Raw genomic sequence first — 19,699 nt, 5'->3', positions numbered from 1 at the left:
AGTCTAAGCAAACGGAGCCGTTGGAGGGCCGTTTTGAGTCGCGTTGCAAAAAATTCAGCAGCACACAAAATGTACGTGACTCCGTTTTCTTAGACTTCAAACAACTGTGAAGCAATGTGATGAAATCAAGTCCTCTATGGGGATAGTTACTACAAACACCTATATCTCAACCAGCACATCTGGTTGAGACAGACTTAGCATGGGGAAGAGGTGACAGTCTGTTAGTGAATGCAGCAAGTGGAATATAGGCAGGGATATTTCCCGTTTTGTGTAGAGAGGGCAACAAGCATTAAAGCAGGGGTTGATGGTGAGATCTGACAAGGTCACAGTGAAGGGTTTTGGTGGGACCATGAGGCATCATATGGTTCACGTTCATTAGGCACCAAACGGATGAAAACATTGCAAACGTGCTCCTTTGCATGCCCTAATGAACATAGCCCTGTACTTGGTATTGGCCCAGTGTCTTACGACTTGCCATAAGAACTCACGTTCTTACATTTCCATTTTAGTCATTTAGCAGACACTCTTATCCAGAGCCACTAAACAGCAGTGAGTCATACTGGTCCCCCGTGGGAATCAAACCCACAACCCACTAGCTTTGCAAGCGCCATGCTCTACCAACTGAGCTACACATCTACAGAAGATGGGAGAGTGAGGTGGCTTCAGGTTTAAACTACTACACAGGAACTAACCTTCTCCTTCTCAGTTTAGGAGAGCTCAGTAAGAAGCACAGACTGCCAGAGTGTAAGCTGGCACTTCTGACAGTTCCAGAACATTAGGAGGTCAAAGAGAGGGTAGGTAAGAAAAGAGAGGGTAGGTAAGAAAAGAGAGGGTAGGTAAGAAAAGAGAGGGTAGGTAAGAAAAGAGAGGGTAGGTAAGAAAGAGAGGGGGTAGGTAAGAAAGAGAGGGGGTAGGTAAGAAAGAGAGGGGGTAGGTAAAGAAGGAAAATATAGGTAAGAAAGAGGGTAGGTAAGAAAGAGAGGGTAGGTAAGAAAGAGAGGGGTAGGTAAGAAAGAGAGGGGTAGGTAAGAAAGAGAGGGGGTAGGTAAGAAAGAGAGGGGGTAGGTAAAGAAGGAAAATGTAGGTAAGAAAGAGGGTAGGTAAAGAAGGAAAATGTAGGTAGGTAAGAAAGAGAGGGTAGGTAAGAAAGAGGGTAGGTAAGAAAGAGAGGGTAGGTAAGAAAGAGAGGGTAGGTAAGGAAAGAGAGGGTACGTAAGAAAAGAGAGGGTACGTTTGAAAAGAGAGGGTAGGTAAGAAAAGAGAGGGTAGGTAAGAAAAGAGGGTACGTAAGAAAGAGGGTAGGTAAGAAAGAGAGGGTAGGTAAGAAAGAGAGGGTAGGTAAGAAAGAGGGTACGTAAGAAAGAGGGTAGGTAAGAAAGAGAGGGTAGGTAAGAAAGAGAGGGTAGGTAAGAAAGAGAGGGTACGTAAGAAAGAGAGGGTAGGTAAGAAAGAGAGGGTAGGTAAGAAAGAGAGGGTAGGTAAGAAAGAGAGGGTACGTAAGAAAGAGAGGGTAGGTAAGAAAGAGAGGGTACGTAAGAAAGAGAGGGTAGGTAAGAAAGAGAGGGTAGGTAAGAAAGAGAGGGTAGGTAAGAAAGAGAAGGTAGGTAAGAAAGAGAGGGTAGGTAAGAAAGAGAGGGTAGGTAAGAAAGAGAGGGTAGGTAAGAAAGAGAGGGTAGGTAAGAAAGAGAGGGTAGGTAAGAAAGAGAAGGTAGGTAAGAAAGAGAGGGTAGGTAAGAAAGAGAGGGTAGGTAAGAAAGAGAAGGTAGGTAAGAAAGAGAGGGTAGGTAAGAAAGAGAGGGTAGGTAAGAAAGAGAGGGTAGGTAAGAAAGAGAGGGTAGGTAAGAAAGAGTGGGTAGGTAAGAAAGAGAAGGTAGGTAAGAAAGAGAGGGTAGGTAAAGAAAAGAAGAGTGCAGAGAATATAGAACGTGTTAGCTGGGTTAAAAGCTGTTGGTGGGAGAAAGGGGTTAACAAAGTAGGTTGGAAGTGATACTCAAGTTCAATGAAACAGTGTCAATAGTGTAATTTTAGGACGAATCCTAATTTCCACTTAAGTCAAATTGAATGTGGAAGTTAGGATTCACCAATTAAGAGTAGAAAAAATGTTAAGATGAAATTCAAGTACGCCTACATATGCATCATGTGTATATACTGTAAACAGAATCGTGTCTTACCTTGGGGTTCTCTTCTCAGATTGCACAGTGTCGCTGTCCCCCAGGTTGAGAGAGGCCAGAGACAAGCTGTCCCCCAGGTTGAGAGAGGCCAGAGACAAGCTGGGCACTGAAAAAACACGAGGTTGTGAAACCTAGATGTGAAACACAAGTTTGGCCAAAGACTGGACCACACAGTTACACCACGATCACAGACACGATACCGTCAGACACACTTTGTGTCCACCTTGTCACGACTATCTGCAGTATCATCTGATGTGCGCAAACTAAAACATACCTCCAGTATGGCTCATTCAAATTTGACAAGAATTTGATTTGGAGTTCACTTTCATAGTTAAAAACGGACATTGGTTGCCTAGGAACCCACCCAGAGTCCCACATAGCATAAGGAAGTGTCTTTGCCAGACTACCAGAGATCGATTCATGTAACACATTACAAGCTCAAATGAGTCAAATTGGTTTGGCAAAGCAGTTAAGAAATCCATCAGGGTCAACTACTGCATTTAAAATGAGATGCTTTCCCAAGGAAGCAATGCAAATGGTTAGTAGCACTAGTAGATGGCATGCAGATCTCTACTACAACTAGAACCGTCTCCGGTCTGCCATAAGAAGCCATGCTGAGCTGCAGAGAAATAGTGTTTTATCACAGGAGGCACTGAGCTGCAGAGAAATAGTGTTTTATCACAGGAGGCACTGAGCTGCAGAGAAATAGTGTTTTATCACAGGAGGCACTGAGCTGCAGAGAAATAGTGTTTTATCACAGGAGGCACTGAGCTGCAGAGAAATAGTGTTTTATCACAGGAGGCACTGAGCTGCAGAGAAATAGTGTTTTATCACAGGAGGCACTGAGCTGCAGAGAAATAGTGTTTTACCACACAGGAGGCACTGAGCTGCAGAGAAATAGTGTTTTACCACACAGGAGGCACTGAGCTGCAGAGAAATAGTGTTTTACCACAGGAGGCACTGAGCTACAGAGAAATAGTGTTTTATCACAGGAGGCACTGAGCTACAGAGAAATAGTGTTTTATCACAGGAGGCACTGAGCTACAGAGAAATAGTGTTTTATCACAGGAGGCATGCTCAGGCACAATCGCCACGCCAACACAACACCACCATTGACTCCTGACTCTTGAGAGAGGTCGTCTCCACAGTTACCTGCTGCCCTGGCCGGGGATCTGGAGGAGTCCATGCTGTCCCGGTGGATGGACCTGGGCCGGGCTCTCCTATGCTTGGCGCCGGGCGGCCGCTGCGGCTTCTTCACCGTGTCCATGTCCTCCATGAGCTTGAGCTGCTTCCTCCTCAGGTACTCCTGCTTGATTAACTCCCGGCGAGTTTTCTCATCTTCCTTCCTGGCGTGCTCTTCCTCCGCTTTCACTCTGAGAGGGAAGAGGAATGGTCGTTTACGAGCGTCAATAGAAGACCGTAGATTATACTAGATGAAGAACAGCTAAATCTATGACCGAGACGTAATCGTACATAAACTATGGGATGTAATTGTTCATAGTATGAGACCAAACAACCAGTAGTAAATGTAGTTCAATCCATTACGTCACCATTTGATGTACTTTGACAAATACAATTTGTTTAGTTAACATTTAAAGGCATGATGCTCTCATACACATATGCAAATTCACATCCAGACACTCCCACTTGATTGTAGAGTAAACAGGCTTTTAAAAAACGTTTTTTTTTTGTTGAAGTTTCCTCTACAATCAAGTGGGAGTGTCTGGACGTGGGTTTGCATACATGTATGCGAGCACGTGTGAGGTGAAAGGGAATACATAGTATGCACCGTGACTCCTCCTTCTTCCGCTCTAGCTCCGCCTCCTGCTGCAGCCTCTTCTGCTGCGTTTCCTTGTCCCTCTTCAGCCTCTTCTCCAGGAGAGCAGCTCTCTTCTGAGCCATGCTGTCTTCCCCGTTCCCATCACCCTGTGGGCAGAGACACACAGTCAGTCACAGCCAGGAACCCACTACAGGGTTGCAATTCAGAAAACTTGTATGTAGAACAAACATGACGTGTAGAATAAGGAATCACATTGGCTCTATTCATGGATTTTCTATCTGCTATGTAGTGTGGCTACTGAACGTAGTCCAGGAATTCCCTGGCTAATGTGAGCTGTTGTTGTTTTTCTGGTACATTTAAAGGAGCAGTTTCACAGACCAAGATTATACAGTACCTATTACTCTGGACTGAAAATCACTTTAAGTGGAGACTCCCCTGAACATGCTCGCATTGTCAATGGAGACTTTTAATTGATCTGCTGCTCTTTAATTATTTGTTATTCTTATCTCTTACTTTTTTTGAGTGTGTATGTGGAGGGGGGGGGGGGGTATTTTCGTAACACTATTGTTGGTTAAGGGCTTGTAAAGTAAGCATTTCACTTGGCGCATATATGACAAATACAATTTGATTTGATTGAGCATGGTTTTTAGTCTAAGAGTCTGGCCCCTTGTTGAGTGTATTAAAAGTTTACAACTAAACTGTGATCTCTCTATTAGCATCCCTGTGCTGACCAATGTTTCTTACTATAGCACACTCAAGATCCAATACCACGTGCAAAAACGGATCATTTGATTTCAAATGTGACCTCATCACAACTATCCAACAACTAGCTCAACATCTCTGCCAACCCACTTTTCAGCAGCTGCATTTGAATAATTCACAAGCTCCAGTTGCGTGACCTAGATGAAGCCACAGACGACTGGCTAGTGACCGTCCTCACAATAGGAAGAACCATGTTGTCCTCAGCCCGACCTATTTAAAGAGCCATTCCTCATCTCATATTAAAAAACAGAGTGTTTCCTTTCCAAAAAACAAAGATGGCTGCCAACAGAACCAAAGCAAATTGCAAATTGAAAACAGGTTTTCTTTCGTTAAATTTCTTAGGAAAATAGTAATTTTTGGCAGCCAAATGTCCAGAATCTGTCATTTACACACTGACGTAATGGCTATTGTTTTGGAGATTATTCAGATGGAAAATATTCCCTAACATTAAAGCCATTCCAACTGTACAGTGAGTGAAAACAGTTGAAATAGCAACTGTATTAAAAAGGTCATACAGAACATTTGCCTCTGGGGACACTCTTGAGCCAAAAGGGGTTCTCTAAATGGACAGAAATATTGAGCTGACCAACGGAGGCTGCTGAGGGGAGGACGGCTCATAATAATGTGTGGAAAAGAGCACACCAGGAAAACAATGTGTTTGATGTATCTGATACCATTCCATTTATTCCGTTCCAGCCATTACCACGAGCTCATCCTCCCAATGAAAGGTGCCACCAACCTCCTGTTTCTCATAAATATTAACAACTAAACAACTTCCATAGTGTATCTTATAACTTCCTACCTTAAAGAAAAAGCCACAGGACATTTTCTCGTTATCGCCATAGGTCCCCTGCATGCCTTCACTCTCCTCCATACCCTCTCCCTCCAGGGGCTTGAGCACGTACAGAGGCACCTCAATCAGGTTACTTCTGGCCTGGCCGAACATGTCCGAGATAAGGGGGGTCTCTGTGGGGGTGACCGTAAAGGACTCTTTCACTGGCTGGGCCAGCACTTCAGATACGGTCGACATTATTATGGGTTTAATCTCCTCCATTTTGTACTTGTGCTTCTCCTCCTCCATTTCCTTCTCCTCCGCATCATCCTTCTTGGAAATCTCTAGTGTCCCTTGTTGTGTTCTCTGGTTGTTTTTGGATGGGGAGGAGGGTGACGATGCACTAACAGCCTCTCTCTCTGGGGACAGCACATGCTCAGTGTCCCCGTCGCCGATCTCAGGGGTTTCACCGGTGGGTTTGTCCCCCATGTAGGTGAAGGCCATGGCCTGCCATGGGGAGAAACGGCGCAGGCGGGGGAGGCTGTCCACGGACTGGGGCGCCGTCAGGCAGCGGTTATAGGGGGCCAGCTTAAGCTCGCTGGGGCGAGGCGTGCGGGGGTTCCGTGAGTGGACGGAGGCCGACTTCCTCTTGATGCTGGTGAGCGAGCGGTGGGCGGAGCGAGGTGAGTCTGTCGGGGAGGGCGAGTTGGAGGAGCGGACAGAGGCGCGAGCATATTTCTGGGGTGAGGGCTGGGTCTCGGGAGGGGGAATGACCCAGGCCTGTTGTTGCAGTTGTTCCCTCATGGCCATGATGACCTCTTGCTGCTGGGCCAGGCGCTGCATCTCCATCTGCAGGAAGCCCAGTGAGTGGTTGAGCTTCTCCATGGAGCGTGTGTAGTTCGCTAGATCCACCTCGCTGGGACCTTGACCTCCCTCTTCTCCCGTGCTTCTTCCTGGGGATTTCAGCCAGCAGACCCCGAAGGGCGCCTGCCCCTGCTCGGCCTTCTCTGCAGTCATCTTCCCCATTTCCTCCTCTCCTCCTCCTACTGAGGCACAGTCGGCCTTCCTCTTGACCACGTCCAGGAAAGTGGAGTGGTCCATCCTCTGGCGGTGAAGCGTAAACGCTGCCTCCACCTTCTTCTTCTGCGTCTCAATGGCTTTTCGCTTCTCCTCCAGGCACATGTGCAGCTGAACCATCTCCGTTGCCATGGCCTGAGCCGGGTCACTAGGTGGAGGGGCCAGGGCTGGCCAGGTGGGAGGGGCTTGGGTAAGGGGCATGCTCTGTTGATGAACGGGGCTGTGCTCTGGGGTGGGTGCCCAGGAGACGGACAGGGCGAGGCCCAGTTCTGAGCCCTCGGGGGTGGTCTTGAGGGAGCTGCCCCCCCCGCTGCTGCTGCTGCTCGTTCTTCTCCCTGATTCGGGTTTGCTGAGCTTCCGGAACTTCTGCTCTGCGAAGCTGGTCATCTTGATGCCGGAGCTAGTGGAGGGAGATTTGCCGTAGCTTGAGCTGCTGAGGCAGGGGCTGAGTGCGTCCATGTCCAGCTCTATGCTCGTAGCTTCCCCCAGCGAAGAGTCCTCGTCCAGCATCTCGGCGATGTCCTCCGTCCTCAAGTGGATGTCTGTGTCCACCTCTGTGGTTTTAGTGGTGTTCAGTGAGTCCAGGTCCATGTTCTCCTGTTGGGCCTTGGGGTGCAGGCCGACTACACCTCTTCCTCGGTTTTGACTGTGCAGGAAGAAGCCATGGTTGATACCCTCTGTCAGGGAGCATTGTGGGGGCTTCCTCCCGATGTTGTGGATGATCTGCAGGGCCTCCTCCATGCTGGGCATGGCTGCTCCTTTTCCATGCCCATCCAGGGCTGAGGAGCCATTGGGTTGAGGTCTGCCAGGCTGTCTTGGCAGATCGGGGCCTGCTAGACTGTCCGGGCAGCCCTCCTCCTCAACGCCCAGCCCATTGATGGGCTGGAAGGACAGGATCCTCTTCATGCCACGGGGCATTTGGTGGATCCCGAAGCCCTCTGTGCTGGTAGAGCGAGTCATGGCATGGCCAGGGGGAGCAGACGTCTGGGTGTCCTCTTTGTCGAAAGGAATGTCGAAGGATACCCCGTAAGGCCCAGACCTGGTAAAAACAAACAGTTCATCCATCCATTGTTGTGTGTGTAGTGCATTTAATAATCCCACAGCCCAAAAACTAAGACACAACTAAACCAGTGTAATGAAAGCATAACAGGCGTACGATTTCACATCAGAAACATCCTACTCATTTACCAAACGATAATGTCAATTTATTCACATAGTCCGTGACACTCACCTTTTCTCCTTGGTTCCTACGTCCACAAAGGACATCGAGGTCGATCTCTTCATTTCACCTGGATGATGAAAATGAACAAAATAAGCATTGAATATCAGATAAGGGACTCCATTCAAATTCAAATGTTTATTAATGTTGAAAGCCAAAAGTTTGAAGTGATCTTGTTACCCGAGTTCCTAGGTTGAGGCCGGAGAGGCAGACTAGAGAGAGAGAGACATTTAGAAAATTAGATTGACAAATCATGAAAACTTAATGAAAGCTTTTTTTTTTTTTTTAAAGCTTTGGCCCCCATAGCTTGAGCAATATATCATGCATGTCCAACACAGAATACCATTCCATATAAGTTTGTATAACATCTACCTAACATCCCCTGTAGTCGCTGTAACTTTTAACAGATAACCACAGCAAAATAATCCAGGTCAGAAGAGCTTTGGTGTGCTGCTGTATTGTACTGAACTGTAGTGAGCTGTATTGTACTGAACTGTAGTGAGCTGTATTGTACTGAACTGTAGTGAGCTGAACCGAGTTGTATTGAACTGAGCTGAACTGAACCTGAGCTGAACTGAATTGAACTGAGCTGAATTGGACCTGAGCTGAACTGAATTGAACTGAGCTGAATTGGACCTGAGCTGAACTGAATTGAACTGAGCTGAATTGAACTGAGCTGAATTGAACTGAGCTGAATTGAACTGAGCTGAATTGAACTGAGCTGAATTGAACTGAGCTGAATTGAACTGAGCTGAATTGAACTGAGCTGAATTGAACTGAGCTGAACTGAACCTGAGCTGAACTGAACCTGAGCTGAACTGAACCTGAGCTGAATTGAACTGAGCTGAGCTGAATTGAACTGAGCTGAATTGAACTGAGCTGAATTGAACTGAGCTGAATTGAACTGAACTGAATTGAACTGAGCTGAACTGAATTGAACTGAGCTGAACTGAATTGAACTGAGCTGAACTGAATTGAACTGAGCTGAACTGAATTGAACTGAGCTGCTGAACTGAATTGAACTGAGCTGAACTGAGCTGAATTGAACTGAGCTGAATTGAACCGACCTGAATTGAACTGAGCTGAATTGAACTGAATTGAACTGAGCTGAATTGAACTGAGCTGTACTCACCTAAGTAATATAATGTGTGCTACTGCAGTTCTATTGTAGTTGTTCGGTCATTATTGTAAAATACAATATTTTCTTCATAATGACTATAACTCAAGAAATCTGTCACAATATATGCACACACTCTACCCAACTGTTTTGGCATGGAAGCATGCAGATGCCTTTAGGGGATGTGCTTGTCTCCTTTCATGAACAATTCGATACTTCTAGATTAGGGAGGCACCAAAATTACATTTTTGGCTGATACCGATATCTGATATTTTGCTTGCCACATTTTTTTTTCCTTCTGTAGCTCACTTGGTAGAGCATGGCGCTTGTAACGCCAGGGTAGTGGGTTCGATCCCCGGGACCACCCATACGTAGAATGTATGCACACATGACTGTAAGTCGCTTTGGATAAAAGCGTCTGCTAAATGGCATATATTATTATTATTTATTATTAGTCTCTTCCCACAGTGGAGCATGCAGGGCACCTTGGGTCTGGCGAGAGAGACCAGACTTCTCACTAACCAAATGCAACATGTCAAGTGTTGGTCCCATGTTTCATGAGCTGAAATAAAAGATCCCAGAAATGTTCCATATGCACAAAAACTTATTTCTCTCAAATGTTGTGCATAAATTTGTTTACATCTCTGTTAGTGAGCATCTCTCCTTTGTCAATATAATCCATCCGACTGACAGGTGTGGCATATCAAGAAATCGATTAAACAGCATGATCAATACACAGAGTTTTGAGGGAGCGTGCAATTGGAATGCTGACTGCAGGAATGTCCACCAAAGCTGTTGCCAGATATTTTAATGTTCATTTCTCTACCATAAGCCGACTCCAAAGCCGTTTTAGAGAATTTGGCAGTACGTCCAACTAGCTACACAATCACAAACCATGCGTAACCACGCCAACCAAGGACCTCTAAATCCAGGTTATTCATCTGCGGGATCATCTGAGACCAGCCATCTGGACTGCTAATGAAACCGAGGAGAAACTGTCTGTATTAAAGCCTTTTTGTGGGGGAAAACTCATTCTGATTGGCCTGGCTCCCAAGTGGGTGGGCCTACGCCCTCTAAAGCCCACCCATGGCTGCGCCACTGCCCATAGATGAGGGCCTAATTAATTTAAATTGACTGATTTCATTATGTGAACTGTAACTCAGTAAAATTGTTGAAATTACTGCATGTTACATTTACATACAGTACCAGTCAAAATATTGGACACCTACTCATTCATTTAAAGAAAATATTTTTCTACATTGTAGAATACTAGTGAAGACTTCAAAACCATCAAAATTACACATATAGAATCATGTAGTAACCAAAAAAAGTGTTAAACTAATCTAAATCTATTTTATATTTGAGATTCTTCAAATAGCCATCCTTTGCCTTGTTTACAGCGTTGCACACTCTTGGCATTCTCTCAACCAGCTTCACCTAGAATGCTTTTCCAACATGGTCTTGAAGGAGTTCCCACATATGCTGAGCACTTGTTGGCTTGCTTTTCCTTAACTCTGCGGTCCAACTCATCCCAAGCCATCTCAATTGGGTTGAAGTCGGGTGACTGTTGAGGCCATGTCATCTGATGCAACACTCCATCACTTTCCTTCTTGGCCAAATAGCTCTTACACAGCCTGGAGGTATGTTTTGGGTCATTGTCCTGTTAAAAAACAAAAAATGATAGTCCCATTAAGCGCAAAGAGTTGGATGGGGAGCTTTGCTGCACAGCTATTTTCAGGTTTCTCCAGAGATGTTCGATCGGGTTCAAATCCGGGCTCTGAATGGGCCACTCAAGGACATTCAAAGATTTGTCCCAAAGCCACTTCTGCGTTGTTGCTGTGTGCTTAGGGTTTTTGTCCTGTTGGAAGGTGAACATTTGCCCCAGTCGGAGGTCCTGAGCAGGTTTTCATCAAGGATATCTCTGTACTTTGCTCCATTAATCTTTGCCTCTATCCTGACTAGTCTCCCAATCCCTGCCACTGGAAAACATCCCCACAGAATGATGATGCCACCACAATGCTTCACCGTAAGGATGGTGCCAGGGTTCCTCAAGACGTGACCCTTGACATTCAAGCCAAATAGGTCAATATTGGTTTCAACAGACCAGAGAATCTTGTTTCTGGGAGTCCTTTAGGTGCCTTTTGGAGTGGCTTCCGTCTGGCCACTCTACCATAAAGGCCTGATTGGTGGAGTGCTACAGAGATGGTTGGAAGGTTCTCCCATCTCCACAGAGGAACTCTGAAGCTCTGTCAGAGTGACCATCGGGTTCTTGGGCACCTCCATGACCAAGGCCATTCTCCATCGATTGCTCAGTGTGGTAGGGCCACCAGCTCTAGGAACAGTCTTGGTGGTTCCAAACATCTTCCATTTAAGAATGATGGAGGCCACTGTGTTCTTGGGGACCTTCAATGCTGCAGAAATGTTTTGGTACCCTTCCCCAGATCTGTGCCTCGATACTATCCTGTCCCGGAGCTCTACAGACAATTCCTTCGACCTCATGGCTTGGTTTTTGCTCTGACATGCACTGTCATCTGTGGGACATTATATAGACAGGTGTGTACCTTTCAAATCATGTCCAATGAATTGAATTTACCACAAGTGGACTCCAATCAAAATTGTAGAAAAATCTCAAGGATGATCAATGGAAACAGGATGCACCTGAGCTCAATTTCGAGTCTCATAGCAAAGGGTCTGAATAAGGCTGTAACATAACAAAATGTGGAAAAAGTCAAGGGGTCTGAATACTTTCCCGAAGGAACTATATATACACTATATTTGCTATTTATAGCAGACACTTTTATCCAAAGGGACCTACAGTACACTCTTGGGAAAAAAGGGTTCCTAAAGGGCTCTTTGGCTGTCCCCATAGGAGAACCCTTTTTGGATCCAGGTAGAACTATTTTGGGTTCCATGTAGAACCCTCTGTGGAAAGGGTTCTACATCAAATGAAGTTGTATGCGCCGAACACAACAGGTTAACCAACAATAAAATAACAACAACGAGGCTATATACAAGGAGTACCGGAACCGGGTCAATGTGCAGGGTTATGAGTTAGTCGAGGTCATTGAGGTCATATGTACATGTAGGTAGAGGTAAAGTGACTGTTCATAGATAAATAACAGTGACTAGCAGCAGCGTATGTGAAGAGTGTGAAGGAATGTGAATGTACGTGTGTTTGTGCGGCGTCAATATGCATGTGTGTGTGTGTGTGTGTGTGTGTGTGTGTGGTTAGAGTCTAGTGAGTGTACATCGAGCCTGTGCAAGAGAGTCAGTGCAAATAGTCCGGGTAGCCACTTGATTAACTGTTCAGCAGTCTTATGGCTTGGTGGTAGAAGCTGTTTAGAAGCCTCTTGGACCTAAACTTGGCGCTGCGGTACCGCTTGCCGTGCGGTACCAGAGAGAACAGTCTGACTTGGGTGACAATTTTTAGGGCATTCCTCTGACACCACCTGGTATGGAGGTCCTGGATGGCAGGAAGCTTGGCCCCAGTGCTGTACTGGGCGCTACACACTACCCTCTGTAGCGCCTTGCGGTCGGATGTCGAGCAGTTGCCATACCCGGTTGTGATGCAACCATCATGCTCTCGATGGTGAAGCTGTAGAACCTTTTGAAGATCTGAGTTCAAAATATCTTCAGCCTCCCGAGGGTTACTGCACTGTTGGAGCTACATCCACAATAACATCTGCTAAATATGTGTATGCGACCAATAACATTTTGTTTTATTTGAATAGGTGTTGTTAAGAGGGCATGACAACTGTCTTGGTGTGTTAATAATAAATACTTCTACCTGGAACCAAAAATAATTCTACAAAATAATTCTACCTGGAACCAAAAATAGTTCTACCTGAAACCAAAAATAGTTCTACCTGAAACCAAAAATAGTTCTACCTGGAACCAAAAATAGTTCTACCTGGAACCAAAAATAATTCTACCTGGAAACAATAGGGTTCTACCTGAAACCAAAAATAGTTCTACCTGGAACCAAAAATAGTTCTACCTGGAACCAAAAATAGTTCTACCTGGAACCAAAAACAGTTCTACCTGGAACCAAAAAGGGTTATTCAAATGGTTCTCCTATGGGAAGAGTGCAGTGTGTGAATACATCTTCTTATTGGTTCCCCCAGTGGGAATCAAACATGCTGTAACAACTGAGTCACACTGGACCATTAATGAATAACAAATAGTACCTGGGTGGTTCTGGGCTGGGCGGTCTCTCCATGAAGCTCTTCTTGGTGACATTGGAGATGGGAACTGAGGGAATGTTCCGCAACGATGTGAGGGCTGGCTCTGAAAACACAAACACCATAACTCTCATTAAAACAAATCCATAGAGCAGGAATGATTTCACTGGGATGTCTGAAAGTTTGCCAAAAATAAATAAAAAATAAACTGTTTTGAAGTACGAAACACGATTTCCACGTCTTACCTTCAGTATCCAGAACTCTTGGTTGTACAAAGGAGGGTTTCACCTCTTCAAACCAACAGAACAGCTCGGCCAGGAACACAAGGTAGTTATTCTGGAAAAGACCAAAACACAGACAGGATATGGGGTTGAGGCATGTAGTAAATAGAAAGAGGACTGTCTGCCAACATTAACATTAACAGTGCCCAACACCTGCCAAAATAACCCTGTAACATGAACTCGTTGAGAAAAGCATGACAGTTCACAATTGTCAAATGTAGTATAGGTAGGTAGGTAGGCTAGTTGAGAACACCTTTATTTAACCAGGTAGGCTAGTTGAGAACAAGTTCTCATTTACAACTGCGATCTGGCCAAGATAAAGCAAAGCAGTGTGACACAGACAACAACACAGAGTTACACATGGAGTAAACAATAAACAAGTCAATGACAGTAGAAAAAATAAAGTCTATATACAGTGTGTGTAAAAGGCATGAGGAGGTAGGCAATTAACAGGCCACAGGAGAGAATAATTACAATTTTGCAGATTAACACTGGAGTGATAAATGATCAGATGTTCATGTGCAGGTAGAGATACTGGTGTGGAAAAGAGCAGAAAAGTAAATGAATAAAAACAGTTTGGGGATGAGGTAGGTAAATTGGGTGGGCTATTTACAGATGGACTATGTACAGCTGCAGCGATCGGTTAGCTGCTCAGATAGCTGATGTTTAAAGTTGGTGAGGGAAATGTAAGTCTCCAGCTCCAATTTTTGCAATTCGTTCCAGTCATTGGCAGCAGAGAACTGGAAGGAAAGGCGGCCAAATGAGGTGTTGGCTTTGGGGATGGGTGTTGTTATCGTGACCAGTGAATTGAGATAAGGCGGAGCATTACCTAGCATAGACTTATAGATGACGTGGAGCCAGTGGGTCTGGCGACGAGTACGTAGCGAGGGCCAGCCGACTACAGGTCGCAGTGGTGGGTGGTATAGGGTGATTTGGTAACAAAATGGATGGCACTGTGATAAATCAATCACACTGAAAACAACAGTGTTGTTTTTATTATCTTCATATATCCCCAAGGGTCACGTTATATTTCTTTACAGTACAAGAGTGATCGTGATAACTTAATCTATCATTTAGATAATGACATGTGGTACTAATGGCACTCAAATATGCCTCAGTGAAAAAAAATAAAAATATGGACCAGCCTAGTTTCTGCTATTCTCCCGATGGGCACAGAACCAAATGAATAGAAGCGTCTGTGTATGGCCAGACCACCTGTACACAGAACCAAATGAATAGGACAGTCTGTGTATGGCCAGACCACCTGTACACAGAGATAGGAAAATCAACCAATCCTAGAAAAGGAATACAGGCCTGGTACACAGAGAGCTAGATGAGCAATCATGGTGTGTTATTATTACAATTCCAAATGGAACAAAACACACTGCAACAGGGAGGGACTACCTGCACTTGTCCAATAAGAGACACTCATTTCCATGTTCCATTGCATTTCCATTTTGCTACAGTTTGTCCCAATGAACACGACCCAGGGTTTCCCAAGAACGTGGTGACTGTTCAGATATGACCTTGAGTATCCGCGATGTTCATCAGCTCAGCAACACAGCTTCAGACAATGGGAACATTCCCTGAATCAGCGCAAAAGGATTGTGTGTGTGAGAGTGCATGTATGTATGTATGTATGTGAGAGTGTATGTATGTATGTATGTATGTATGTATGTGAGAGTGTATGTATGTATGTATGTGAGAGTGTATGTATGTATGTATGTGAGAGTGTATGTATGTTTGTATGTGAGAGTGTATGTATGTTTGTATGTGAGAGTGTATGTATGTATGTATGTCAGAGTGTATGTATGTATGTATGTGAGAGTGTATGTATGTATGTATGTGAGAGTGTATGTATGTATGTATGTGAGAGTGTATGTATGTATGTATGTGAGAGTGTATGTATGTATGTATGTGAGAGTGTATGTATGTTTGTATGTGAGAGTGTATGTATGTATGTATGTGAGAGTGTATGTATGTATGTATGTGAGAGTGTATGTATGTATGTATGTGAGAGTGTATGTATGTATGTATGTGAGAGTGTATGTATGTTTGTATGTGAGAGTGTATGTATGTATGTATGTGAGAGTGTATGTATGTATGTATGTATGTATGTGAGAGTGTATGTATGTATGTATGTGAGAGTGTATGTATGTATGTATGTCAGAGTGTATGTATGTATGTATGTCAGAGTGTATGTATGTATGTATGTGTATGTATGTGAGAGTGTATGTATGTATTATGTATGTGAGAGTGTATGTATGTTTGTATGTGAGAGTGTATGTATGTATGTATGTGAGAGTGTATGTATGTTTGTATGTGAGAGTGTATGTATGTTTGTATGTGAGAGTGTATGTATGTATGTATGTGAGAGTGTATGTATGTTTGTATGTGAGAGTGTATGTATGTTTGTATGTATGTATGTATGTATGTATGTATGTATGTATGTATGTATGTATGTGAGAGTGTATGTATGTATGTATGTGAGAGTGTATGTATGTATGTATGTGAGAGTGTATGTATGTATGTATGTATGTGAGAGTGTATGTATGTATGTATGTGAGAGTGTATGTATGTATGTATGTGAGAGTGTATGTATGTATGTATGTATGTGAGAGTGTATGTATGTATGTATGTGAGAGTGTATGTATGTTTGTATGTGAGAGTGTATGTATGTTTGTATGTGAGAGTGTATGTATGTATGTATGTGAGAGTGTATGTATGTATGTATGTGAGAGTGTATGTATGTATGTATGTCAGAGTGTATATATGTATGTATGTGAGAGTGTATGTATGTATGTATGTATGTATGTATGTATGTCAGAGTGTATGTATGTATGTGAGAGTGTATGTATGTATGTATGTGAGAGTGTATGTATGTATGTATGTGAGAGTGTATGTATGTATGTATGTGAGAGTGTGTGTATGTATGTATGTGAGAGTGTATGTATGTATGTATGTGAGAGTGTATGTATGTATGTATGTGAGAGTGTATGTATGTATGTATGTATGTATGTATGTATGTATGTATGTATGTATGTATGTATGTATGTATGTATGTATGTATGTATGTATGTATGTAGTGTATGTATGTATGTATGTGATGAGTGTATGTATGTATGTATGTGAGAGTGTATGTATGTATGTATGTATGTGAGAGTGTATGTATGTATGTATGTATGTGAGTGTATGTATGTATGTATGTATGTGAGAGTGTATGTATGTATGTATGTGAGAGTGTATGTATGTATGTATGTATGTATGTGAGAGTGTATGTATGTATGTATGTGAGAGTGTATGTATGTATGTATGTATGTGAGAGTGTATGTATGTATGTATGTATGTGAGAGTGTATGTATGTATGTATGTGAGAGTGTATGTATGTATGTATGTATGTGAGAGTGTATGTATGTATGTATGTATGTATGTATGTGAGAGTGTATGTATGTATGTATGTATGTGAGAGTGTATGTATGTATGTATGTCAGAGTGTATGTATGTATGTATGTGAGAGTGTATGTATGTATGTATGTGAGAGTGTATGTATGTATGTATGTGAGAGTGTATGTATGTATGTATGTGAGAGTGTATGTATGTATGTATGTATGTCAGAGTGTATGTATGTATGTGAGAGTGTATGTATGTATGTATGTGAGAGTGTATGTATGTATGTATGTGAGAGTGTATGTATGTATGTATGTATGTATGTATGTCAGAGTGTATGTATGTATGTATGTCAGAGTGTATGTATGTATGTATGTCAGAGTGTATGTATGTATGTATGTATGTATGTGAGAATGTATGTATGTATGTATGTATGTATGTATGTATGTATGTATGTATGTATGTATGTATGAGTGTATGTATGTATGTATGTCAGAGTGTATGTATGTATGTATGTGAGAGTGTATGTATGTATGTATGTATGTAGTGTATGTATGTATGTATGTATGTATGTATGTATGTGAGAGTGTATGTATGTATGTATGTGTAGTGTATGTATGTATGTATGTGAGAGTGTATGTATGTATGTATGTAGAGTGTATGTATGTATGTATGTGAGAGTGTATGTATGTATGTATGTAGTGTATGTATGTATGTATGTAGTGTATGTATGTATGTATGTATGTATGTATGTATGTATGTATGTATGTATGTATGTATGTATGTATGTATGTATGTATGTATGTATGTATGTATGTATGTATGTATGTATGTATGTATGTATGTATGTATGTATGTATGTATGTATGTATGTATGTATGTATGTATGTATGTATGTATGTATGTATGTCAGAGTGTATGTATGTATGTATGTATGTATGTATGTATGTATGTATGTATGTATGTATGTATGTATGTATGATGTATGTATGTATGTATGTATGTATGTATGTATGTATGTATGTAGAGTGTATGTATGTATGTATGTCAGATGTATGTATGTATGTAGTGTATGTATGTATGTATGTGAGAGTGTATGTATGTATGTATGTGAGAGTGTATGTATGTATGTATGTCAGAGTGTATGTATGTATGTATGTATGTGAGAGTGTATGTATGTATGTATGTATGTCAGAGTGTATGTATGTATGTATGTATGTATGTATGTCAGAGTGTATGTATGTATGTATGTCAGAGTGTATGTATGTATGTATGTGAGAGTGTATGTATGTATGTATGTATGTGAGAGTGTATGTATGTATGTATGTGAGAGTGTATGTATGTATGTATGTGAGAGTGTATGTATGTATGTATGTGAGAGTGTATGTATGTATGTATGTGAGAGTGTATGTATGTATGTATGTGAGAGTGTATGTATGTATGTATGTGAGAGTGTATGTGTGTATGTATGTGAGAGTGTGTGTATGTATGTATGTGAGAGTGTATGTATGTATGTATGTATGTATGTGATGTATGTATGTGATGTTTGTATGTAGTGTATGTATGTTTGTATGTGAGAGTGTATGTATGTATGTTGTATGTATGTGAGAGTGTATGTATGTATGTATGTGAGAGTGTATGTATGTATGTATGTATGTGAGAGTGTATGTATGTATGTATGTATGTGAGAGTGTATGTATGTATGTATGTATGTGAGAGTGTATGTATGTATGTATGTATGTATGTATGTATGTATGTATGTATGTATGTATGTATGTATGTATGTATGTATGTATGTATGTATGTATGTATGTATGTATGTGAGAGTGTATGTATGTATGTATGTATGTATGTGAGAGTGTATGTATGTATGTATGTATGTGAGAGTGTATGTATGTATGTATGTATGTGAGAGTGTATGTATGTATGTATGTGAGAGTGTATGTATGTATGTATGTATGTGAGAGTGTATGTATGTATGTATGTGAGAGTGTATGTATGTATGTATGTATGTATGTATGTATGTATGTGAGAGTGTATGTATGTATGTATGTGAGAGTGTGTGTATGTATGTATGTGAGAGTGTGTGTGTGTATGTATGTATGTATGTATGTATGTGAGAGTGTATGTATGTATGTATGTATGTGAGAGTGTATGTATGTATGTGAGAGTGTATGTATGTATGTATGTGAGAGTGTATGTATGTATGTATGTATGTATGTATGTATGTGAGAGTGTATGTATGTATGTATGTATGTGAGAGTGTGTGTATGTATGTATGTATGTGAGAGTGTATGTATGTATGTATGTATGTGAGAGTGTATGTATGTATGTATGTGAGAGTGTATGTATGTATGTATGTAGTGTATGTATGTATGTATGTATGTATGTATGTATGTATGTATGTATGTATGTATGTATGTATGTATGTATGTATGTATGTATGTATGTATGTATGTATGTATGTATGTATGTATGTATGTATGTATGTGAGAGTGTATGTATGTATGTATGTAGTGTATGTATGTATGTATGTGAGAGTGTATGTATGTATGTATGTATGTATGTATGTATGTATGTAGTGTATGTATGTATGTATGTAGTGTATGTATGTATGTATGTGAGAGTGTATGTATGTATGTATGTATGTATGTATGTATGTATGTATGTATGTATGTATGTATGTATGTGAGATGTATGTATGTATGTATGTATGTGTATGTATGTATGTATGTATGTAGTGTATGTATGTATGTATGTGAGAGTGTATGTATGTATGTATGTATGTATGTATGTATGTATGTATGTATGTATGTATGTATGTATGTATGTATGTATGTATGTATGTGAGAGTGTATGTATGTATGTATGTATGTGAGAGTGTATGTATGTATGTATGTATGTATGTATGTATGTATGTATGTATGTATGTATGTATGTATGTATGTATGT

General features: G+C 41.9%; 1 protein-coding gene across 2 annotated transcripts in view; it reads right to left on the bottom strand.

Annotated features, from left to right (window-relative positions):
* LOC123996693 (calmodulin-regulated spectrin-associated protein 2-like) overlaps positions 1-19,699 on the bottom strand; it is a 99,040-nt gene that overhangs the window by 5,058 nt on the left and 74,283 nt on the right. Inside the window, exons 7-15 of one of the 2 annotated variants that reach the window (XM_046300298.1) lie at positions 13,325-13,415; positions 13,086-13,185; positions 7,962-7,993; positions 7,794-7,851; positions 5,516-7,601; positions 3,961-4,097; positions 3,324-3,544; positions 2,172-2,277; positions 693-758 (exon numbers count right to left, since the gene is read on the bottom strand). In XM_046300298.1, the coding sequence (XP_046156254.1) occupies positions 693-758; positions 2,172-2,277; positions 3,324-3,544; positions 3,961-4,097; positions 5,516-7,601; positions 7,794-7,851; positions 7,962-7,993; positions 13,086-13,185; positions 13,325-13,415 (2,897 nt within the window). The remainder of the gene's footprint in view (positions 1-692; positions 759-2,171; positions 2,278-3,323; positions 3,545-3,960; positions 4,098-5,515; positions 7,602-7,793; positions 7,852-7,961; positions 7,994-13,085; positions 13,186-13,324; positions 13,416-19,699) is intronic. The other variant, XM_046300307.1, reaches the window with a different exon arrangement.

The sequence above is a fragment of the Oncorhynchus gorbuscha genome, linkage group LG02 (genome assembly GCF_021184085.1).
Source record: "Oncorhynchus gorbuscha isolate QuinsamMale2020 ecotype Even-year linkage group LG02, OgorEven_v1.0, whole genome shotgun sequence".
NCBI classification, from domain to species: Eukaryota; Metazoa; Chordata; class Actinopteri; order Salmoniformes; family Salmonidae; genus Oncorhynchus; species Oncorhynchus gorbuscha.
The sequence above is the reverse complement of the archived record's forward strand: the minus strand, read 5'-3'. Positions and strand labels throughout refer to the sequence as shown.